This window comes from Pseudophryne corroboree, chromosome 5, assembly GCF_028390025.1.
Source record: "Pseudophryne corroboree isolate aPseCor3 chromosome 5, aPseCor3.hap2, whole genome shotgun sequence".
Taxonomy (NCBI): domain Eukaryota; kingdom Metazoa; phylum Chordata; class Amphibia; order Anura; family Myobatrachidae; genus Pseudophryne; species Pseudophryne corroboree.
Window position 1 is genome coordinate 389,174,997 of NC_086448.1, and position 25,758 is coordinate 389,200,754.

The following is a 25,758-nucleotide window of genomic DNA, read 5'->3' on the forward strand; positions in this document are numbered from 1 at the left end:
CAGCTATCGCCTGAGGGTCCCTTGACCTAGCGCAATATCTTTTTAGCTTTTTGTTGAGGCGGGACGCCATCATGTCCACCTGTGGCCTTTCCCAATGGTGTACAATCATTTGGAAGACTTCTGGATGAAGTCCCCACTCTCCCGGGTGGAGGTCGTGCCTGCTGAGAAAGTCTGCTTCCCAGTTGTCCACTCCGGGAATGAACACTGCTGACAGTGCTAACACATGATTTTCCGCCCATCGGAAAATCCTTGTGGCTTCTGCCATCGCCATCCTGCTTCTTGTGTCGCCCTGTTGGTTTACATGAGCGACCGCCGTGATGTTGTCTGACTGGATCAGCACCGTCGGGTGTTGAAGCAGGGGTCTAGCCTGACTTAGGGCATTGTAAATGGCCCTTAGTTCCAGAATATTTATGTGTAGGGAAGTCTCCTGACTCGACCATAGTCCTTGGAAGTTTCTTCCCTGTGTGACTGCCCCCCAGCCTCGAAGGCTGGCATCCGTGGTCACCAGGACCCAGTCCTGTATGCCGAATCTGCGGCCCTCTAGAAGATGAGCACTCTGCAGCCACCACAACAGCGACACCCTGGTCCATGGAGACAGGGTTATCAGCCGATGCATCTGAAGATGCGACCCGGACCACTTGTCCAACAGATCCCACTGGAAGATCCTTGCATGGAACCTGCCGAATGGAATTTCTTCGTAAGAAGCTACCATCTTTCCCAGGACTCATGTGCATTGATGCACCGACACCTGTATTTGTTTTAGGAGGTCTCTGACTAGAGATGACAACTCCTTGGCCTTCTCCTCCGGGAGAAACACTTTTTCCTGTTCTGTGTCCAGAACCATACCCAGGAACAGTATACGCGTCGTAGGAACCAGCTGCGACTTTGGAATATTCAGAATCCAGCCGTGCTGTTGTAGCACTTCACGAGATAGTGCTACTCCGACCAACAACTGCTCCCTGGACCTCGCCTTTATAAGGAGATCGTCCAAGTACGGGATAATTTATAACTCCCTTTTTTCGAAGGAGTATCATCATTTCGGCCATTACCTTGGTAAATACCCTCGGTGCCGGGGACCGACCAACGGCAACGTCTGGAATTGGTAATGACAGTCCTGTACCACAATTTTGAGGTACTCCTGGTGAGGAGGGTAAATGGGGACATGCAGGTAAGCATCCTTGATGTCCAGTGATACCATGTAATCCCCTTCGTCCAGGCTTGCAATAACCGCCCTGAGCGATTCCATTTTGAACTTGAACCTTCGTATATACAGTAAGTGTTCAAGGATTTCAATTTTAGAATGGGTCTCACCGAACCGTCTGGTTTCGGTACCACAAACATTGTGGAATAGTAACCCCGGCCTTGTTGAAGGAGGGGTACCTTGATTATCACCTGCTGGAAGTACAGCTTGAGAATTGCCGCCAGTACTACCTCCCCTTTCTCCGAGGGCAGCAGGCAAGGCTGATTTGAGGTAACGGCGAGTGGGAGTCGCCTCGAACTCCAGCTTGTATCCCTGTGATACTACTTGCAGAACCCAGGGATCCACCTGTGAGCGAGCCCACTGGTCGCTGAAGTTCCCGAGACGCGCCCCCACCGCACCTGGCTCCACCTGTGGAGCCCCAGCATCATGCGGTGGACTCAGAGGAAGCGGGGGGGGATTTTTGATCCTGGGAACTGGCTGTCTGGTGCAGCTTTTTCCCTCTTCCCTTGTCTCCGTGCAGAAAGGAAGCGCCTTTGACCCGCTTGCTTTTCTGAAGCCGAAAGGACTGTACCTGATAATACGGTGCTTTCTTAGGCTGTGAGGAAACCTGAGGTAAATTTTTTTCTTCCCAGCTGTTGCTGTGGATACGAGGTCCCAGAGACCATCCCCAAACAATTCCTCACCCTTATAAGGCAGAATCTCCATGTGCCTTTTAAAGTCAGCATCACCTGTCCACTGCCGGGTCCCTAACACCCTCCTGGCAGAATGGACATTGCATTAATTCTGGATGCCAGCCGGCAAATATCCCTCTGTGCATCCCTCATATATAAGACGACGTCTTTAATATGCTCTATGGTTAGCAAAATAGTATCCCTGTCCTGACAGGGAAACAGACCACGCTGCAGCAGCACTATCCATGCTGAGGCAATTGCAGGTCTCAGTATAGTACCTGAGTGTGTATATACAGACTTCAGGATAGCCTCCTGCTTTTTATCAGCAGGCTCCTTCAAAGTGGCCGTATCCTAAGACGGCAGTGCCACCTTTTTTGACAAACGTGTAAGCGCCTTATCCACCCTAGGGGATATCTCCCAACGTGACCTATCCTCTGGTGGGAAAGGGTACGCCATCAGTAACTTTTTAGAAATTACCAGTTTCTTATCGGGGGAAGCCACGCTTCTTCACACACTTCATTCACTCATCTGATGGGGGAACAAAACACTGGCTGCTTTTTCTCCCCAAACATAAAACCCCTTTTTTGTGGTACTTGGGTTAATGTCAGAAATGTGTAACACATTTTTCATTGCCGAGATTATGCAACGGATGTTCCTAGTGGATTGTGTATATGTCTCAACCTCGTCGACACTGGAGTCAGACTCCGTGTCGACATCTGTGTCTGCCATCTGAGGTAGCGGGCGTTTTTGAGCCCCTGATGGCCTTTGAGACGCCTGGGCAGGCGCGGGCTGAGAAGCCGGCTGTCCCACAGCTGTTACGTCATCCAACCTTTTATGTAAGGAGTTGACACTGTCGGTTAATACCTTCCACCTATCCATCCACTCTGGTGTCGGCCCCACAGGAGGCGACATCACATTTATCGGCATCTGCTCCGCCTCCACGTAACCTTCCTCATCAAACATGTCGACACAGCCGTACCGACACACCGCACACACACAGGGAATGCTCTGACTGAGGACAGGACCCCACAAAGTCCTTTGGGGAGACAGAGAGAGAGTATGCCAGCACACACCAGAGCGCTATATAATACAGGGATTCACACTACCCACAGTGATTTTTCCCTTATAGCTGCTATAATACACAATTTTTGCGCATAAATTTAGTGCCCCCCCTCTCTTTTTAACCCTTTGAGCCAGAAAACTACAGGGGAGAGCCTGGGGAGCTGTCTTCCAGCTGCACTATGAAGAGAAAATGGCGCCAGTGTGCTGAGGGAGATAGCCCCGCCCCTTTTTCGGCGGACTTCTCCCGCTCTTATAATAATAATGTGGCAGGGGTATTTTACACATATATAGCTTATAAGGCTATATTATGTGTGATTTGCCACTTTTAAGGTACTCTAATTGCTGCCCAGGGCGCCCCCCCCCCCCAGCGCCCTGCACCCATCAGTGACCGGAGTATGTGGTGTGCACAGGGAGCAATGGCGCACAGCTGCAGTGCTGTGCGCTACCTTAATGAAGACCTGAGTCTTCTGCCGCCGATTTCCTGGATGTTCTTCTTGCTTCTGGCTCTGCAAGGGGGACGGCGGCGCGGCTCCGGGAACGGACGATCGAGGTCGGGCCCTGTGTTCGATCCCTCTGGAGCTAATGGTGTCCAGTAGCCTAAGAAGCCCAAGCTAGCTGCAAGCAGGTAGGTTCGCTTCTCTCCCCTCAGCCCCTCGTAGCAGTGAGTCTGTTGCCAGCAGATCTCACTGAAAATAAAAAACCTAAAATATACTTTCTTTTCTAGGAGCTCAGGAGAGCCCCTAGTGTGCATCCAGCTCAGCCGGGCACAAGATTCTAACTGAGGTCTGGAGGAGGGTCATAGAGGGAGGAGCCAGTGCACACCAGGTAGTCCTAAAGCTTTCTTTAGTTGTGCCCAGTCTCCTGCGGAGCCGCTATTCCCCATGGTCCTTACGGAGTTCCCAGCATCCACTAGGACGTCAGAGAAAATGGTAGCGGCTTACGAGGCGCTACAATATGGCCGATTCCATGCCAGGGTCTTCCAGTGGGACCTACTGGACAAGTGGTCAGGGTCGCATCTCCACATGCATCAAAGGATAACCTTGTCATCGAAAGCCAGAATTTCGCTCCTGTGGTGGCTACAAATTTCTCACCTCCTGGCGGGTCGCAGGTTCGGGATTCAGGCCTGGATCCTGGTGACCACGGATGCAAGTCTCCAAGGATGGGGAGCAGTCACGCAAGGAGAAAGCGTCCAAGGAAGATGGCCAAGTCAAAAAACTCGCCTTCACATAAACATTCTGGAGTTGAGAGCTGTGTACAACAGCCTTCATCAAGCGGCACACCTTCTTTAAGGTCGTCTCATACAGATCCAGTCAGACAATGTAACGGCAGTAGTTTACATAAACCGTCAAGGCGGAAAAAAAAGCAGGACGGCAATGGCAGAGGTGACAAAGATACTACTCTGGGCATAAAGACATGCAAAAGCTCTGTCGGCAATTTTCATTCCGGGAGTGGTCAACTGGGAAGCAGACTTCTTCAGCAGACACGATCTCCATCCAGGAGAATGGGGCCTCCACCCAGAAGTCTTTGCGGAGGTAACAAGTCGTTGGGATGTTCCTCAAGTGGACATGATGGCATCTCGTCTCAACAAGAAGCTTCCGACATATTGTTCCAGGTTGAGAGACCCACAAGCAATAGCAGTGGATGCACTGGTGACCCAGTGGGTGTTTCAGTCGGCGTATCTGTTCCCTCCACTTCCACTTGTTCCAAGGATTCTCAAGATCATCAGAAGTACAAGAGTTTGAGCAATTCTCATTGCTCCAGACTGGCCAAGGAGGGCCTGGTATCCAGATCTTCAATAGTTATTACTGGAAGATCCTCGGCCTCTTCCTCTTCGCGAGGACCTGCTTCAGCAGGGGCCGTTAGTTTATCAGGATTTACTGCGGCTGCGTTTGTCGGCATGGCTGTTGAGCGCCAGATCCTAGCCTGTAAGGATATTCCCAATGAAGTCATACCCACGCTTATTCTGGCCAGGAAAGGGGTTACGACCAAACATTACCATCGTATTTGGAGAAACTATGAATCTTGGTGTGAATCCAAGAAGTCTCCTGCGGTGGAGTTTCAATTAGGAGGTCTTCTACAGGCGGGTGTGGATGCTGGATTGAGATTAGGATCTATCAAGGTTCAGATTTCGACCTTGTCAGTTTTCTTTCAAAAACAATTGGCTTCACTTCATGAGGTCCAGGCGTTCGTAAAGGGGGTTCTGCGCATCCAACCTCCCTTTGTGCCTCCTGCGGCGCCATGGGATCTTAATGTGGTGTTGCAGTTCCTTAAATCAGACTGGTTTGAGCCTCTACAAGAGGTAGAGTTAAAGTTTCTCACTTGAAAAGTGGTCATGCCATTGGCCTTGGCCTCAGGCAGACGGGTGTCTGAGTTAGGAGCTCTCTCACACAAGAGTCCTTACTTAATATTTCATGAAGATAGGGCTGAACTGAGAACACGTCAGTACTTTCTTCCTAAGGTTGTGTCCTCTTTTCATATCAACCAACCAGTGGTGGTGTCAGTAGCTTCTGACACCTCAGCCGTCTCAAAATCCTTGGATGTCGTCAGAGCGTTGAGGATTTATGTTGCAAGAACGGCTAGAATAAGGAAAACAGAATCTTTGTTTGTCCTCTATGACCCAGACAAGATCGGGGGTCCTGCTTCTAAGCAGACTATTGTGCGCTGGATCAGGGGTACTGTCAAAGTCGAAAAATATCATGCTTCACATTGCCATATACTAACCCCATGCACTCAGTCCGCCGTACGTGCACACATCCGCAAGTTGCGTAATATCGCTCCGGCGATAGTGCGCATAATGTGGGTATTTACGGCGGAGTTTGTGAGCCTGTAGCTGGCGACTCGTTTATAGCATAGTTAACCCATATAGCGTGTTTTGTAGATAATATTCCCCTTAATAATATCTGTGAGTATGTTTAGTGTAAATGGTTCGGGGACTTGGGAATTCCTCTTTGCATGATATGAAGGGTCAGGCAAAGGTTGAACGGTGGTGTCTAGTACCTAACTGAAGAGTATTTTATTAGAAACATTCCGGTGCTGGTTAGGAAGAGATTAATCGCTCCTGCGTATAGTTGTGTTTAAAAGAAGTTTATGGACATTTACAGTATTTGCAGTTCATTATCCATGCGGCGGGAATCCTGTGGATACCTCCCACCTGAGCAGTTTGAAATAGTCACAGCCCACCTGTTCGAATCCACCTATGACCTTTTGTTATAATGCAGAGACACATTCCTGTGTCCAATGAACAATGAGATTGTAGGGCCCATTGTAGTGTACTGTATGTTGTGTATATAAGGACCCCCATAGCTAGACCAGCACTCACTTCTCTCTACAAAGGTTTTCCTGGTGAAAAGCTGAGGGCTGGTTTCCAGATAGCGCCTGCGAGTCATTCCCACGTGTGTAAGTTTCTCTGTGGCCATTTTGTTACTCTGTGTGTATGCAATTTGTTCTCATCTTGTTATCCTTTAAGTGTTTGCCATTTATTCTCTTTGTGTTTATTCTGTTTACGATCGTTCGCTATTGTTTATATTTCTGTTTAGTTATTCTGTTTAGATATTAATGTTAGGTTTGTAGTGTATGAGCTGTAACTGTTTTCCCCTTTTTACGTAAGAAATATCATCCATAAAGGTGTTGGAACCTTAGCAAGCAGTGTGTGTTTCACTAGTTATTATAGAGGGTTTCTGAGCTTCTCAATCGCTCAAACAGCTTTCATATAACAAAGGTTAATCAGCATTACATTGTGGTAATATTACAGTACTAAGGTTTACAGTATAAGCATACCCTTACAGTGTTCATTTGAAAAAGGTTTAAAGGTTAACAACTGTGTGTACGCTCGCTGCGTGTATTCCATACACTCAGCGCAGCGTGTGTACGCAACGTGCGTACCACGTACAGTTCTTTATACGCAAACTGCGCATAAAGTACGCAGCACGTGCACGTGGTTTAGCGGCCATTACGGCTACACGGTATTAGTATATAGCTTATGTTAAAAGGTAGATAATTGACTATCAGTACCATTCAGCACACTCATTCCACGTCAGGATTGCCGTTACAGACTGTGGTAAAAGCCCACTCTACAAGGAAAGTAGGTTCGTCCTGGGCGGCTGCCCGGGGTGTCTCGGTTTTACAAATCTGCCGAGCTGCTACTTGGTCAGGTGCAAACATGTTTGTTAAGTTTTATAAGTTTGACACCTTGGCTGCTGACGACCTTCAGTTTGGTCAGTCAGTTCTGCAGGAACATTAGCACTTTCCCGCCCGTACTGGGAGCTTTGGTACATCCCCATGTTACTACAATGGACCCCAGCATCCTTTAGGACGTTAGAGAAAATAGGATTTTAATTACCTGCCGCTAAATCCTTTTCTCATAGTCCGTAGAGGATGCTGGGGTCCATTTTGTTTATGTTTTTGTTTTGTTTACCATGTTTATGGATGGTGTGAATCTCGCCACAAGTTTAATAGTAATTCCTCTCGAGAATTTCCGTCTCCTCGGGCACAGTTCCTATACTGAGGTCTGGAGGCGGGGCATAGAGGGAGGAGCCAGTTCACACTGTTGAAAAGTCTTAAAGTGCCGAAGGCTCCTGTGGAACCGTCTATACCCCATGGTACTAAAATGGACCCCAGCATCCTCTACGTACTACGAGAAAAGGATTTAACGGCAGGTAATTAAAATCCTATTTTCTCTTACGTCCTAGAGGATGCTGGGGTCCATATTAGTACCATGGGGATGTACCAAAGCTCAGAGTACGAGAGGGAAATCGCGGCGGCTCCTGCAAGACCAAACTTGAGGTCATCAGTGGCCAAAGTATCGATCTTGTAAAACTTGGCAAACGTGTTCGATCAAGACCAAGTAGCAGCTCGGCAAAGATGTACCGACAAGACACCCCGGGCAGCCGCCCAGGAAGAGCCCACTTTTATGAGTAGATTTTAGACACGGCAATCCTGCCGTAGAATACGTATGCTGGATGGTGAACCTGATCCAGCGTGACATCGACTGCTTAGAAGCAGGAGACCCAATTTTTCTGGGATCATAGAGGACAAACAAGGAGTCAGTCTTTTGATGACGAGCTGTCCTCTTCACATAAATCTTCAAAGCCCTCACAACATCCAAGGCCTTTGAAGCAATTGAAGAGTCAGTAGCCATTGGCACCACAATAGATTGGTTGATATGGAAAGCAGATACAACCTTAGGCAGGAACTGTGGATGAGTCCTAAGTTCCGCCCTATCTTCATGGAAGATCAGATAGGGACTCTTACAAAATAAAGCCCCCAATTCCGACACGCGTCGAGCAGAGGCTAAGGCCAACAAAGTGACCGCATTCCACGTGAGAAACTTGATGTCAGCCTATATCAGAGGCTCAAACCAAGCAGATTGCAGGAACTGCAGCACCACGTCCAGATCCCAGGGTGCTGTTGGCGCCACAAAAAGAGGCTGAATGTGCAGAACCCCTTTTAAAAAGGTCTGAACCTCAGGTAGGAAAGCCAATTGTTGTTGGAAGAAGATGGACAAAGCAGAGATTTGGACCTTGATGGAGCCCAATCTCAGGCCCATATCCACACCAGCTTGCAGGAAAAGGAGAAAACGTCCAAGTTGAAACTCCACCGCAGGAAATTTCTTGGATTCACATCAAGAAACATTTTTTCTAAATACGATGGTAATGTTTAGACGTTACCCCTTTCCTAGCCTGTATCAGGGTAGGAATAACCTCACTCGGGATACCTTTCCAAGCTAAGATCTGGCGTTCAACCGCCATGCCGTCAAACATAGCCGTGGTAAGTCTTGATAAGCAAACGACCCCTGCAGTAGCAGATCCTCCTGAAGAGGTAAGGGCCTTGAATCCTCTAACAGAAAATCCAGCAGATCCGCGCACCTAGCCCTTCTTGGCCAGTCCGGAGCAATGAGAATTACCAGAACCTTTGTTCTTCTTACGAGTTTAAGAACCTTTGGTATCAGAGGAAGTGGAGGGAACACATACACGGACATGAACACCCACAGTGTTACCAGTGCGTCCACTGCCTGTGGGTCTCTCGACCTGGAACAGTACCTTTGTAGCTTCTTGTTGAGGCGGGAGACAATCATGTCTATGTGAGGAACCACCCACCAACTGGTTACCTCCTCGAACACCTCCGGATGGAGGCACCACTCTCCTGGATGGAGATCGTGTCTGCTGAGGAAGTCTGCTTCCCAGTTGTCTACACCCGGTATGAAGATTGCCGACATCGCCACTGCGTGCCTTTCTGCCCAGAGGAGGATTTTTAACACCTCCGACATGGCAGCACTGCTCTTCGTTCCGCCTTGTCGATTTATGTAGGCCACTGTGGTCACGTTGTCTGACTGCACCTGAACAGCCCGATCCTGTAGAAGGTGTGCTGCTTGCAGAGGGCCGTAGTACACGGCTCTTAGCTCCAGAATGTTAATCGGGAGAAGGGATTCTTGATCCGTCCACTGTCCTTGGAAGGTTTCCCCCTGAGCACGGCTCCCCAACCTCCTAGACTTGCATCCATGGTTAGAAGAATCCAGTCCTGAACGCCGAACCTTCGGCCCTCCAGAAGGTGAGGCAGCTGAATCCACCAGAGGAGCGAGATCCTGGCTTTCGGAGACAGACAGATCCTCTGGCGCATGTGTAGGTGAGATTCCGACCACTGGTCCAAGAGATTCAGCTGAAAGTATCGAGCATGAAACCTTACTGTAGAGCCTCGTAGGAGGCAACCATCTTCCCCAGAAGGCGGATGCACTGATGAACCGAGACCCGGGTAGGCTTTAAGACATCCCGGACCATTGATTGGATCATCAATGCTTTCTCCACCGGCAAAAACACCCTCTGCACTTCTGTGTCTAGGATCATTCCCAGGAAATACAGCCTCCTTGGCTCAAAATTAGACTTCGGAAGGTTCAGGATCCAACCGTGCTCCTTGAGCAGATGTGTTGTGAGAGCAATGGATCGCAACAACTTCTCCCTGGATGACGCCTTGATCAGGAGATCATCCAGATACGGAATTATGTTCACCCCCTGCTTGCGCAGGAGAACCATCATCTTCGCCATCACCTTGGTGAAGACCCTCGGTGCTGAGGAGAGGCCAAACGGCAGTGCCTGAAACTGATAGTGATCGTCAAACAGTGCAAACCTGAGATATGCCTGATGTGGAGACCAAATGGGAACGTAGAGGTACGGCATCCTTGATGTCCAAGGACACCAGGAAGTCTCCCTCCGTCAGACCTGAGATGACAGCTCACAGAGACTCCATTTTGAATTTGTACTCCCTGAGGTAGGGGTTCAAAGATTTTTAGTTCAGAATTGGCCGTATCGAACCATCTGGCTTCGGTACCACGAAAAGCTGTAGCCGTGGCAATCCACGCATCTAGCGCTTTCCCAAAGAGAGTCTGACCTGTATAAGGAAGACCCTCCACACTTTTTCTTGATTCCGCGTCCGCAGACCATTGGTGCAGCCAGAGACCTCTGCGAGCCGAGACGGACATAGAGGATATCCCCGCAGCCATGGAACCCAGGTCCTTCATGGAATCTACCAGGAATCCTGAATATGGCGTAAAAATAAATCAACATCACCTTTATCCACCGTAGTCGATTCCGTCTGCAGAGTGATTGACCACCTGGCAATAGCTTTTGCAATCCAAGCACAGGCTATAGTAGGCCGCAGTATAGCCCCTGAAGCCATGTAAATGGATTTTAGCGTAGCATCCACCTTGCGATCTACCGGTTCTTTCAACGCGGTAGATCCAGGGACTGGTAATACCACCTGTTTGGACAGCCTGGAGACAGAGGCGTCAACTATTGGCGGAGACTCTTACTTTTTCCTATCTTCTTCTCGGAAGGGAAAAGCAACTAAGATCCTCTTAGGGATCTGGAATTTCTTTTCCGGATTGTCCCAGGCTTTTTCAAAGACAGCATTCAATTCTTTGGACGCCGGGAAGATGAGGGGGGGGGGGGGGGGGGGGGCTTCCTACTGTCAGTGAAAAAGGCCTCCTCCACCTGCTCAGGAGTTGTGTCAGTAATGTGTAACACATCCCGTACAGCTTCAATCATCAACTGCACCCCCTTAGCAAGTGATGCCGTCCCCCTCGACACATCTCCGTCACCGTCTGCAGCGTCAGAATCGGTGTCCATATAATCCTGCACAAGCATTGCAAGTGCACGTTTGTGAGAATGTACCGGAGGGGACCCCGAGGAAGCAGTATCAGACCATACAACCATAGAGGATTGTAAGACCTGAGTGGCATGCTCAGTCCTAGCAACCCTATCAGAAATCTGAGAAATAGTCCCCCTCAGAGAGACTAACCATTCTGGCTCTCTAGCTGGGATCTGCGCTACAACAGTGCAATCCTGATTACATGGTATGGAGTCTTCCTGGGAAGATAAAACCTCTGCAGCATATGAAACAGTGTCCCTAGACATGTTGTCACACACACACACCAAACACACAGGGCATTGGCTAGACAGAGTTTCCTCCCAAGAATGGCAGAGAGACAGAGAGCTTGGAGTCAACCCACACACAGCGCTTTTAGAGGTACAGGGAGACCCTAACCCGCGCTGACTGAGTTTCTTAATAGGAGAGACAGCCTATATACAGCTTCCCCCCCCACCCCCATATCTACAACCCCCTGATACCGAACAGATAGCTGGAGTTGCTCTGGAGGGACCTGGACATCCACTGGACGTGATTGCAGGCAGGAAAAATGGAGCTGAACGCTGCTGGGTCCGCTCTGAGAAGCTCCGCCCCTTCAATGGCGCGGTCTTCCCGCTCTTGAAGATTATACTGGCTGAGATCCGCGGACCCCGACAGGCTTGATGTGGTCAGTGTAGGGTTTTGTGCTGGCCCAGGGCGCCCCTCACAGCGCCGCACTGCAGTACCGCTGAGCCTTCCTGGAGCGCGGTTAAAAACTGCGCTCCCACCCTTAAGCCGCCCTCTTCACACTTACCCCCCGCTTGTAAGGGGGGACAGTGACTAACTCGCCACACTTCAGCTTTGTGAGGGTGTGGTGGCTGGCTGCCGGGGCGAGCGTTCCCCTGTGGCGGGGCGCGATCTGTCACCTCTGGAGCTCAATGTCCAGTCAGCGGAGTCAGTGGCTCAACACCCCGCAGGGCGGACACTGCTCCCCCACTCAGTCCCTCGATGCAGGCAGGCTGTTGCCGGCAACCTCCTGTAAAAAAACAAACTCTAAATAAAACTTTTCTAAAGAAGCTCTGTAGAGCTCCCCTAGCGGTGACCGGCTCCACCGGGCACATTTTCTAAACCGAGTCTGGTAGGAGGGGCATAGACCACACTATTAAACTCTTAAAGTGCCAATGGCTCCTGGTGGACCCGTCTATACCCCATGGTACTAATATGTACCCCAGCATCCTCAAGGACGTAAGAGAAACCACAAATGAAAAATAAAATAAAAAAATACAAAGCCTGGAAATCGCTACCTATGTCAAAGCATCCTATGGTGCGAAAACGCTGGGTGTAGGAGACATTTGAATTGTGCTGGGCAGGACCATCTCAAAGAAAATAATTCTGCCTAAAAACCACCTCCACACACAATCATAAGTTATTCCTTAATGCCAACATATGCTCTCATATACATCTTTATGTATTATGGGGCTGTTAGTAAATAGGCCCTATAGTGATAATAGGGTCTTCAGTATTTAAAAATACTTATAAAGTCAAATAAATCCATAATGTATTTATTAGACAAACGTTACTGATGAAAGGAATTATTATTGCTTATTTTAAAATTAATTTAATAAGGCCAGTTAGCACACTGGTGTTCAAAGACTATGTAACATGCAAAAACCATTATAAACATATATTTACAATGCACCAGCATACTCTACAGTGTTTTAAAATTACATCAATATAAAAATAAAACCCATTCTATTCTGTGCATGCAAGTACCAATTTGCATTCATATTAATGCTTTTGCATGATATTAAGCTGTTTTTGGACACTGCCTGTTCTAGTTTAGTGCTTTCAAATCATATCACCACACTTGAAAAAAGTCCACTGATCTCTGGAAGCAGAGCAGTGTGACCTCAGTGCTTCTGTGGCCCATACATTCGAAAGGTGTTATGTGAGCAAAAAAAGTAAGTCCTAGAACACCTTTTTCATCTCTAGCTAATCACAAAACAGTAAGTGTGGGAAAATGTCATCCGACTAGATGAGTGGCTAAGGGAACTGATAATCAACCAATTGTTCTACCATTTTGCGGCAGGGTGCCTAACGGAGCAGTATTAATCACTTCATATCAGTGGTTATTTTTTGTTTGATTTTTCCAGTGGATTAAAAGATGATTTGCCTTGGAATCTGCTTTGGATTACATTTTATTACTTTTTTGGGGGTAACAAAATAGGATTTTAATTATCTACTTGTAAATCCTTTTCTTGTAGTCCGTAGAGGATGCTGGGGTCCACATTAGTACCATGGGGTATAGACGGGTCCACTAGGAGCCACTGACACTTTAAGAGTTTGAGAGTGTGGGCTGGCTCCTCCCTCTATGCCCCTCCTGCCAGACTCAGTTTAGAAAATGTGCCCAGTGGAGCCGGTCATAGCTAGGAGAGCTCTTAGAGCTTCTTTCGTTTTTTTTTTTTTCTAAGAGTAAGTTTAGGCACAGGGAGGCTGCTGGCAACAGCCTCCCTGCTTCGTGGGACTAAGGGGGGAGGTAGTGTCCGACCTGCGGGTCTGAGCCACTATCTCCGCTTACAGGGCACTGAGCTCCTGAGAGTGCTGATCGTTAGCCCCTCCAGGCGACCGCTCACTCCCATAGCATTCCGCCACTCCCTTACAGAGCCAGAAGACTTCAAGTTAGTCACCGCCCCCCCCCCCCCCCCCTGGCAAGCGGGGAGCCGATGTGAAGATGGCTGCAACAGGGCGGGAGCGCAGTACTAACTGCACTCCGGGGCTCAGCGCTACATAGTGCGGCACTGTGAGGGGCGCCCTGAGCCAGCGCCTATACCCTACACTGGCCAGCAAGCCTGTCAGGGTCCCCGGATTGCTGCCTGCAGACACCCTCAGGCCAGTATAATAAAATGAAAAACGCGGGAAGCAGCGCCATGTTTGGTGGGCGGGGCTTCTCTTCAGAGCGGACCCAGCAGCGTTCAGCGCCATTTTCCTGCCTGCAGTTCCTGTACACAGACGCTGACAGGGAGAGCTGTCCCTCCAAGCAACTCCAGCTATCCTGTGCAGTACCAGGGGGTTGGCATGGGCACTTTAATAAGTTTTAATAGTGTGGGCTGGCTCCTCCCTCTATGCCCCTCTTACCAGACTCAGTCTAGAAACTGTGACCGAGGAGACGGACATACTTCGAGAGAAGAAAATACACAGATAGTGGTGAGACTCATACCAGCTCACACATAAGGCAAACCAAGCTCAACAGCCTGAACAATCCCAGCAACAGCTGAACACAGTACTTAAAGAAGTAACATCACAGTACTAAACAAGTAACAAGGCATTACTGAACCAAGGAACAACTGCAGGAAAACGAAGCGCTGGGCGGGCGCCCAGCATACTCTACGGACTACGAGAAAAGGATTTACCGGTAGGTAATTAAAATCCTATTTTCTCTTACGTCCTAGAGGATGCTGGGGTCCACTTAGTACCATGGAGATGTACCAAAGCTCCCAGTACAGGGAGGGAGAGCGTGGAGGCTCCTGCTGAACTGACTGACCAAACTGTACGTCCTCAGAGGCCACAGTATCGAACTTGTAAAACTTAGCAAACGTGTTCGACCCCGACCAAGTAGCCGCTCGGCAAAGCTGAGACCCCCCTGGCAGCCGCCCAGGAAGAACCCACGTCACGATTAGAGCGGGCCTTAACAGATTTTGGACACGGCATGCCTGCCGTAGAAAAAGCATGCTGCATAGTAAACCTGATCCAGCGAGAAATTGTCTGCTTAGAAGCAGGACACCCAATCTTGTTGGGATCATAAAGGACAAACAGAGTCTGACTTTTTGCAACGTGAAGACCTCTTCACATAAATCCTCAAAGCCCTCACAACATCCAAGGACTTTGAGGTAATTGAGGAGTCAGTAGACACTGGCACCCCAATAGGTTGGTTGATATGAAAGGCCGACACAACCTTTGGAAGAAACTGCTGATGCGTCCTGAGCTCAGCCCTATCTTCATGGAAAATCAAATAGGGGCTCTTGCAGGACAATGCCCCCAATTCAGACACATGCCTAGCTGAAGCGAATGCCAACAGTGTGACCACCTACCAAGTGAGAAACTTGACCTCAACTTCCTGTAGAGGTTCGAACCAATCCGATTGCAGGAACTGCAATACCATGTTAAGATCCCAAGATGCCGTAGGAGGCACAAAGGGAGGCTGGATGTGTAGCACCCATTTCAAGAAAGTCTGAACCTCAGGGAGGGAAGCCAACTGCTTTTAGAAGAAAATGGACAAGGCCGAAATCTGGACTTTTAAGGAGCCAAAACGTAGGACCACATCAACACCTGCTTGCAGGAAGAGGAGAAACCGCCCAAGTTGAAACTCCACTGTAGGAAACTTCTTGGATTCACACCAAGACATACTTTTTCCAAATGCGATGGTAACGTTTAGACGTTACTCCTTTCCTAGCCTTGATCAGGGTAGGATTTACCTTTTCGGAATGTCTTTCCGAGCTAAGATCTGGCGTATACCTCCATGCCGTCAAACGTAGCCGTGGTAAGTCTTGATAAGCAAATGGCCCGTTGTAGGAGGTCCTCTCGAAGAGGAAGAGGCCTACGGATCTTCCAGTAGTAACTCCAGAAGATCCACGTACCAAGCCCTTCTAGGCCAGTCTGGAGCAATGAGGATCACCTGAACTCTTGCTCCTTTGATTATTTTGAGAATCCTTGGAATGAGCGGAAGTGGAGGGAACACGTACACTGACTGAAACACCAACGGAGTTACCAGGGCGTCCACCGCGACCCCACTGCCTGTGGGTCCCTTGACCTGGAATAATACCTCCGAAGATTCTGGTTGAGGCGCGAGGCCATCATGTATATTTGAGGCACGCCCCAAAGACATGTCACCTCTGCAAACACCTCTGGGTGGAGGCTCCACTCTCCCAGATGGAGATCGTGTCGGCTGAGGAGTCCGCTTCCCAGTTGTCTACTCCTGGAATGAAGATTGCTGACAGCACCACCACGTGTCTTTCCGCCCAGAGGATGATTCTTGTTACCTCTGACATTGCAGCTCTGCTCTTCATTCCGCCTTGTCGGTTTATGTAGGCCACTGTCGTTACATTGTCCGACTGAACTTGAATTGCCCGATCTTTTAGAAGATGAGCCACCTGTAGAAGACTGTTGTACACGGCTCTTAGTTTCAGAATGTTTATTGGAAGGCTGGATTCCAGACTTGACCACCTTCCTTGGAAGTTTTCCCCTTGGTTGACTGCTCCCCAACCTCGGAGACTTGCATCTGTGGTTAGAAGGATCCAATTCTGAATCCCAAACCTGTGGCCCTCCAGTAGGTGAGAAGTTTGCAGCCACCATAAGAGTGAGATTATGGCTTTCGGTGACAGACCTATCCTCTGGTGCATGTGAAGATGAGACCCTGACCATTTGTCCAGGAGATCCAGCTGGAAAGACTGTGCATTAAATCTTCTGTACTGTAGAGCCACGTAGGAGGCAACCATCTTCCCCTGAAGGCGAATGCACTGATGAACCGATACTCGGGCTGGCTTCAGGACATCCCGTACCATCGATTGGATCACCAATGCTTTCTCCACTGGCAGAAACACCCTCTGCACTTCCGTGTCGAGAATCATACCCAGGAAGGACAGTTTTCTCGTCGGCTCCAAATGTGATTTTGGAAGATTCAGGATCCAACCATGATCCCGGAGCAGTCGAGCTGTGAGAGCAATGGACTGTAACAACTTCTCCCTGGACATTTTTTTATCAGCAGATTGTCCAGATATGGAATTATGTTCACACCCTGTTTTCGGAGCAGAAGCATCATCTCGCCATTACCTTGGTGAACACACTCGGTGCTGTGGATAGGCTGAATGACAGCGCCTGGAACTGATAGTGACAGTCCAACAGCGCAAAACCTGAGATAAGCCTGGTGTGGTGGCCAAATAGGAATATGAAGGTAAGCATCCTTGATATCCAATGACACCAGGAATTCCCCTTACTCCAGACCGGAGATCACTGCTCTCAGAGATTCTATTTTGAACTTGAATTCCCTCAAATATGGATTTAACGATTTGAGGTTCAATATTGGTCTGTCCGAACTGTCCGGCTTCGGCACCACAAAACGGTTTGAGTAGTAACCTTTGTTTTCCAGGTGAGACGGAACTGGAACAATGACATTTGCTCTTTCCAATTTTTGAATAGCTTCTTATAAGATAGCCCTGTCAGCAAAGCTGGCAAGCCTGATTTGAAAAATCTGTGAGGTGGGAGCTCTTGAAACTCCAGTCTGTACCCCTAAGATACAATATCTTGAACCCATGGGTCCAGGCCTGAGTACGCCTAAACCTGACTGAAATTTCGTAGACGTGCTCCCACCTACCCGACCTCCAGGCTGGGAGGTCCACCCTGGCTTCTGCTCCTGGGAACCTGTCGGTCCAGGTTTTCTGGATTTTCCTCGACCACCTCTGAAGAAGGTGGAAGGGGATTGGACTTCTTAACCTTTGCGGTCCGAAAGGACTGCATTGTAGATGCAGAAAAGGATTTATTTGGCGTCGGAGGGAAGAAAGTTTAACTTACCCACGGTTGTCGTGGAGATCCACGCATCCAAAGCCTCCCCAAATAGAGACTGACCTGCGTAGGGTAGGTTCTCCACACTCTTCTTGGATTCTGCATCCGCAGACCATTGGCGCAGCCAGAGTCTCCTGCGTGCCGAGACAGCCATGGAAGACGTCCGTGCAGTCAGATTTCTAAGGTCCTTCATGGCCTCCACCATGAAACCCGCAGAATCCTGTATGTGACGTAAAAACAATTCAATGTCACTTCTACCCATAGTATCTAAATCCATGCACAAGCAATAGTGGGCCTAAGCGCCATGCCTGAAGCAGTGTATATGGATTTGAGCGTAGACTCAATTTTGCGGTCTGCCGGTTCTTTCAAAGCAGTAGACCGAGGGACAGGTAAAACCACCTTCTTAGACAATCTAGAAACAGAAGTGTCTACTATAGGAGGGTTTTCCCACTTTTTCCTATTCTCTTCAGGGAAAGAAAAAGCAACCAGAACTCTCTTTGGGATCTGGAATTTTTTCTCTGGGTTTTCCCCGGATTTTCCAAATATAGCGTTCACTTCCCTAAACGCAGGAAAGGTAAGGGAGACTTTCTTATTGTCAGCAAAATAAGCCTCCTCGACCTGTTCAGGAACTTTGTCAGTAATGTGTAAAACATCCCTAATGGCCTCAATCATTAGCTGTACCCCTTTAGAAAGGGATGCCTCCCCCCGCAGTATGTCCCCATCACAGTTACCCGTATCAGAGTCGGTATCCGTGTTGACTTGCATTACTTAGGCAAGAGCACGCTTTTGGGGGCATAAACCAGGGGACTTAGATGAGGTAGTGGGAGTTGAATACGACAAAACCTCCACAGATTGTTGTAAAACCTGTGTTTCAGTCTCATAATGAGCTATCCTAGATAATATCTGGGATATCATACCCTTAATAGAAGCCACCCACTTGAGTTCGGGTTCAGAGGGCTGAGACAGAGTATTGCATTCCTGAGTACAAGGAATAGACTCTTCTGGAGAAGATACATACTCTGCAGCACAAGATACAGAGTCCCTAGACATGGTAATATGGGATATATAGCATAGACACACACACACAGGAAAATATCAGAGACAGTTTCCCCAAGTACCTTCAGGGAGACACAGAGTTATGGAGCCAGCCCACACAGCGCCCCAGTAGACATATATAATAAATGCCTGGCGCTGACTGTGCAACCTTAATAGACTACACAGTAATGTGAATAACACTCCCCCCCTTCTATAACCCTCTGGTACCGCACAGGATAGCTGGAGTTATGTGGAGGGTCAGCGCTCCCTGTCAGCGTCTCAGTAGTGTGATCTGCAGGGACAAAATGGCACTGGTGAGTGCTGGATCCACTCTGAGGATAAGCTCCGCCTCCTAAAATGGCACGTCTTCCCGCACTTTGTAAGATTATACTGGCCTGAGGTAAATGTTGCTAGCAGTAGTACAGTGTCTCTGATAGCTGCTGTGACCAGTTTAAGGGTGTTTGCACTGGCCTAGGGCACCCCTCATACTGCCGCACTCTGCACCTCTGAGCCCTCTGGAGCACAGCCTCAGCACTTAGCTCCCACCCTGATGCAGCCATTCTCACCGGATGCCTGCTTGTCGGGTAACCGGTGTCCAACTCACCACCGACGTCTTCTGGCTCTAGTTAGGGGGTGGCGGCAGTGCTGTTGGAGCAAGCAGTCGCCTCGGGGGCTTGCGGTCGACACCCTCAGGAGCTCAGTGTCCTGTCAGCGGAGTTAGTGGCCATTAACCTCAGAGGGTTGGACACTACTCCCCCTCTACGTCCACAAAGCAGGGAGGCTGTTGCCAGAAGCCTCCCTGTGCCTAACTCTAATAAAAATAAGAAAACTAGAAAAACTCCTAAGGAGCTTCCCTAGCTGTGACCGGCTCATCCGGGCACATTTTCTAAACTGAGTCTAGTAAGAGGGGCATAGAGGGAGGAGCCAGCCCACACTATTAAACTCTTAAAGTGCCCATGGCTCCTGGTGGACCAGTCTATATCCCATGGTACTAATGTGGACCCCAGCATCCTCTAGGACGTAAGAGAAAACTGAATTTCTGAATTAAAACTTCCCTTTGGATTATGGCATAGCAAGCTTTGTGTATAGATTTTAAATTGGATAATAATGTATCAGGGAGTGTTTTCTTTAATGTTTATTTTGTAGAAATGTGTGTTCATTTTATGTTCACCATTTAAACTAAATTTGAATAATGAAGAGTGGTCTTTTGGACACCTCAACATCATAACAGGAAAACAAATGTAGCAAAATTGGCACTGCAGAGGTCTCCAAATTCCTCATTTTGCTGGTAGTTGCAGCACTTAGGCTTTCGGAAGAACCCCAGTACAAGCTGGTATTCCCTGGGACAGGGAAATGCATGCAATTTGTCATTTTTTTACCCATAGAGGATTCAGCCTAGCACGGTCAAGCATGGGTTTAGATCTGTAGTCAAAGGGCATTGATAGAGTTCATTGCTCGCTTCCACCCCACCATGTGTTTTTCCTGTAATGTTTACCTCCACTGATTGCACACCTTTCCTTTGTGCCCTACATGCAGGGTACATCATACTACTACATAAGCATCAGTCTTCCCATATATGAACTTGGCCCTTTTATGGCTCACCTCCCACATTGTAACCTTCAAAGTGCGCCCAATATGGCTGCCCCATATGGTACACTTGTGGATGGGATGAAAAATACATAGGCCTGATGGTTTTAAGGGAACCCTACTCTGAACTGTAGGACTCTGAAATCACCCCCATTTTGTGTCATCTCTTCTAGGGGTGGACTATTCCACCCTGGCTAATCCTACGCTGAGCGCCCAAGATGGCTGCCGCACCTGGTACCTTGTGAGGGTGGAATACACAACCCTTGGAAATTATTACCCAAAATGCATACACCAATCCTGCATTATGCTTTCTGTGTGCTTAAGGTTTTCTTTTATGTCTGTGTTGCTTGTCTATTGTTGTATTACTCAAATCCTCTGTATCATGTGCATTGTTTTTGATATGTGTGAAGCACCTTGAGTCCTGTTGGAGAAAGAGCGCTATATAAAAATTATTATTATTATAGAGTTCCACCATTATAAGTGAGAAGCAGCCTAGTACCTGAGAATTTGAGAGAGTACCATTATGCATTTACTTGCCGAATGTCTCCAATTCTTTCAACAGCTGCTATATTCAAATACAGTTTCTACATGCAGGCAACCACAGGTAACTGAATGAGAAAAGCTCTGTGCAGCTTGGATGCAAATATGTCCAGAACAGCCAACCGTGGGCAAACTACACATGAACCGCAGTCAGCAGCTCGATCTGTGCATTTTTCACCTTATTATGGTAGGCAGATTCTTCAGCTGGCAACCCCCTAGACTGTGCAAAATGAGGGTAATTCAAGTGTGGACGCAAAGCAGCGGTTGTACACTTATCGGTCGATGTTTTCGCACAGCGCATATGTATGAGCCAGAGTGTACATGTGCAGCAAGTGATTCGCAAGTGCGGTTGTATTTGGGGGTGGTAACAGGGAGCGTTCATGCAAACGCAGGCTTGTTATGGCCATTCGGACAGTGGGGGTAATTCAGAGCACATTTGTTAGCAGATGGGCAAAACCATGTGCACTGGTGGTGGGGGCGGTGGGGGGGGGGGGGGGGAGTAGATATAACATTTGCAGGGAGTTAGATTTGGGTGGGCTATTTTGTTTCTGTGCAGGGTAAATACTGGCTGCTTTATTTTTACACTGCAATTTAGATTTTAGTTTGAACAAACCACACCCAAGTCTAACTCTCTCTGCACATGTAATATCTGCCCCCCCTGTAGTGCACATGGTTTTGCCAATCTGCTAACAATTATGCTGCTGCAATCAACTCTGAATTACTCCCAGTATTTTCTGGCCATGCACATATTAGCAGCTGCCATCACACTTGCTACTGGTGATGCCTTTGCGTCCCGGAGGAGCAGCTCAGCCTGCGCGGCTGTAGAGACACTCAGGCTCTGCGTGGCGACCTGATGTGCAGCAATGTTACTACAATCATGCGGCACCGTATGCAAAGGTGTGATCGCAGAGGTCATTTTGCATGGGTTAGCTTCTGCCAATATTAGCATATAACTGCAACTGCATAAGGGAAATCATTGCAACAGGAGTAGGAAGAATCACCGCACCTAAATGACCCCCAATCTGCCTTCTGGAGATAACACTCAGAAGCCACCGGGACCCGATCGTGTATCTTCCATGCAAAACTAAATCTGCCCCACAGTTCTTATACGCAATTGCACAAGTGTTTTTTCTTCATGAAAACACAAGGCTAGTAGCAACTGCACTTATACAGGGCTGAATATATCAGGCCAGTTACGATTCCAGATAGCCTCATACTAATACTCAATGAGAATTTTATATAGTTCATGACTTGGATGGCATCCCAGTTTTAACATACTGTAATTCTTGACTTTGTCCGACATTTTACACATTAATATTTTAACTGTGATATCATTATAGTTTGCACAAAGTTGTCAAAAACATTGATCATGGAATGATCCAGAGCAGGGAAAATTATTAATTTTCTTACTGTCGTCTTTTTAAGGAGCTGGATTTCTTTTCCTCCATTTCATCAATCGGAGAGGCTGAAGATAGGAGAGAAGTATCTGAAGGATTAAATGAGGGGCTACTACTGTCACCTTGGTCTACTTGAAGAAAACTTGGGCGATCTTCCAGAGCCTACAAGAGAAAATATATATTAACTGTAGTTATAATAATTAAAGCCATAACACAGAAACTTGAATGTATATGTCTAAAATTAATACAAACTATTAATTCCATTGTAAGCGTCTTTTTACACCAGCTAAAGACTTTGCATTAATAAAAGTGAAAATTAGCATATGAGTACTGATAGGTTTTTTTTTTTTAAAATATCTTTATTGACGGTTGCAAGGTTAACAATAAAGAAATAAATTCTACAAATTAACATTCAGAACAAAGCCTCGGAATAAAGGGACATTGTATCAAAAGGTGATAATCAGCATACATAGTCAAAAAAGATGCCTAGATATGTACTGATAGGATTTATTAAAATAAATGTATGCACCAATCTGTGAGAGGATCAATTGCAATACTAGTGAAATGAGATCTGTGTTGATGTCTGTGCGCAGAGTAAAAATGAACAAATATATTGGCACAGTGATGTTTTATTCAGTTTCAGGGGGAGGGAGGTGTGGTTTTTGGGTAGTCTGTTAATTTAGAGATACAAAATAGAAGATATAAATAGAATTTGTTTTCAGAACTTTTTCCAGACAAAATTGTTGGTTACTGTAAAATGAAATAGCATTCCCAGTAAAGTGATGGAACAAATTAGTAATCAGGGTAAGGGGTATATTTATCAAAGGTCGATTTTGATCGAGTTTGATCGATATCAGCTTTCAGGACTAAAACACACATTTACTAACACTTAAAATTGAATATAAAAGAAATAAATCTGTTAATAAAATAGGATTTTAAATACCTACCAGTAAATACTTTTTTCGTAGTCCATAAGGGATATTGGGGACAGATTAGTACGATGGGGTATAGACGGGTCCACAGGAGCCAGTGCACTTTACATTTCTTCAGCTTCAATTGTGGTAAGATTTACACACCAGCACACCATAACATAACCGGGCCAGCAACAACAATCCGGCGCAATCAGGATTGCTTGTACTCTGTGATGTCTGATCCGCTGGAGCATTCTTGGGATCAACGGAATCGGAGGGAATAGGTAGACCAGCCGGTAAGGCCAAGGCGACGTCAGCACATTCACTGCACTCACCTGAGGGTCTCTGGTTCACGAGCAGTAGCAGCGAAGTTTCTTGTTGAGGCGAGACACCATCATGTTGCTCTGCGGGTATCCCCATCTGTCGACAATCTGTTGAAACACCTGAGGATGTAATCCCCACTCCCCCGGGTGGAGGTCATGGCGACTCAGGAAGTCCACTTCCCAGTTGTCCACTCCTGGAATGAAAATTGCGGACAGCGCTCTTGCATTTCTTTCCACCCAGAGAAGTATTTCTGACACTTCTGGTATGCAGGCCCTGCTTTTTGTCCCTCCCTGTTGATTGATGCTTGCCACTGCTGTGGCACTGTCCGACTGAAGCTGGATTGCCTGATACCAGAGTAGAGGGGAGGCCTGAATCAGAGCACTGTAGATAGCCCAAAGAATGTTGATCGGAAGTAGGGCCTCTTGGGCAGGCCACCTGCCCTGGAACTGCGCCCCCTGCTTGCATCCATCGTGAGGAGGATCCAATCCTGAATCCCGAATCATTGACCTTCCAGCAGGTTGGAAGACTGTAACCACCACAGGAGTGAAATCCTGGCCTGGGGTGACAGCTGAATCATCCGGCGCATCTGAAGATCTGAACCGGACCACTTGTTTAGGATGTTCAATTGGAAGGGTCTGGCATGGAAACTTCTGAACTGTATCGCCTCGTACGAGGCTACCATTTTCCCCAACTATTTTATGCAAAGATGTATGAAAACTCGAGCAGGTTGGAGAACCATGTGAACCATCTCTTGAAGTGTTCTCACCTTGTCCTCTGGGAGGAACACTCTCTGAGCTATAGTATCCAGTATCATACTCCGAAACAGGAGCCTTTGAGATGGTTCCAGTTGAGACTTCTGTAGATTGAGGATTCACCTGTGGTGGGACAGAAGTTGGATAGTGCGATCTATATGGAGCAGTAGAAGCTCCCTGGAACTTACTTTTATTAGGAGATCGTCCAGGTAAGGGACAACGTTGACCCCCTGGACTCTGAGCTGGGACATAATTTCCGCCATCACCTTAGTGAACACCCTCGGAGCTGTAGACAGGTCGAAGGGCAACGCCTGAAACTGGTAGTGATCGTTCAGTAGGGCGAACCGCAGATAGGCCTGATGAAGAGACCAAATTGGGATATGTAGGTAGGCGTCCTTGATAGAGGGTCACAAGGAATTCCTGTTGTTCCAGGCCCGCGATTACCGCTCTCAAAGATTCCATCTTGAATTTTAAAACCTTCAGGTAAGGAATCAAGGACTTCAGATTCAAAATGTGTCTCACAGACCCGTCTGGTTTTGGCACTATGAACAGACCAGATTAGTAACCTTGTCCTTGCTGTACCAGGGGTACTGGAACAATGACCTGGGACTGGACTAACTTGTCGATGGCCAGTAGTAGCATAACTTGTATATCATCCAAAACTGGCAAGTCTGATTTGAAAAATCATTGGGGAGGAGCACCGTCAAACTCCAGAAGGGAGAAACGTGGTTTTCCTAGCAGTAGCTTTGGAGATCCATGCATCCAATTCAGCTCCAAAGAGCCATTAACATGTGAAGGGAAGAGATTCCACATTACGTTTGGAGTCAGCGTCTGCCATCCACTGACGCAACCATATGGATCTGTGAGCAGACACAGCTATAGCAGTGGTTCTAGCATTTATATTGCCAATCTCTTTAAGGGAGTCACAGAGGACTCTTGCCATGTCCTGAATGTGTTTCAGGAAAATTACAGTAGTAACCAAAGGTCATATCACCCGAAAGACCTTCCTGAATCTGAGTAGCCCAGGTATGAATGGCAGGTGTCATCCAGCAACCAGCAATGACCGGTCTTCGAGTTACACCTGCAGCAGTGTATAGATTTCAGAGTGGTCTCAATTTTCCTATTCCCAGGGACCTTTACCGTCAAAGAGCCCGGAGCAGGGAATACCACCTTTTTAGAAAGGAGAGCGACTGAGACGTCTACTGCTGGAGATTCTTCCCAGAATTTCCTGCCTTCAGGGGCAAAAGGGAAGGTAATAAAAACCTTTCGGACACTTGATATTTTTTATCTGGATTTTTTTTTTTTAAATAAATCCTCCAATTCCTTGGAATCAGGAAAAATGACTGTCAGTTTGTCTTGAGGGAGGAAAAATGACTGCTGATTAGTAGCGTCCTCCAGGGGGAGCTTTAACACATCCCGTATGGCCAATATGAGCGGTTCGATACCATGTGTAGGGGTGGAAACACCACTAATGGGATCCTCATCCCCCTGTACATCATCATCAGATCTAATAAGATTGCAAGTAAAGCATGTTTTTGTGCACCTGTAGTCGACAGCGGAGGATGGGAAGCATCAGCCTTGGCAGTTAGGCTAGCTACTGCTTGTTGC

General features: G+C 47.7%; 1 protein-coding gene across 2 annotated transcripts in view; it reads right to left on the minus strand.

Annotated features, from left to right (window-relative positions):
- Positions 1-25,758, minus strand: part of TRIO (trio Rho guanine nucleotide exchange factor) — a 1,426,902-nt gene that overhangs the window by 179,229 nt on the left and 1,221,915 nt on the right. For both annotated transcript variants that reach the window (XM_063922713.1, XM_063922714.1), the window contains exon 38: positions 22,177-22,325. In XM_063922713.1, coding sequence (XP_063778783.1) covers positions 22,177-22,325 — 149 coding nt within the window. The remainder of the gene's footprint in view (positions 1-22,176; positions 22,326-25,758) is intronic.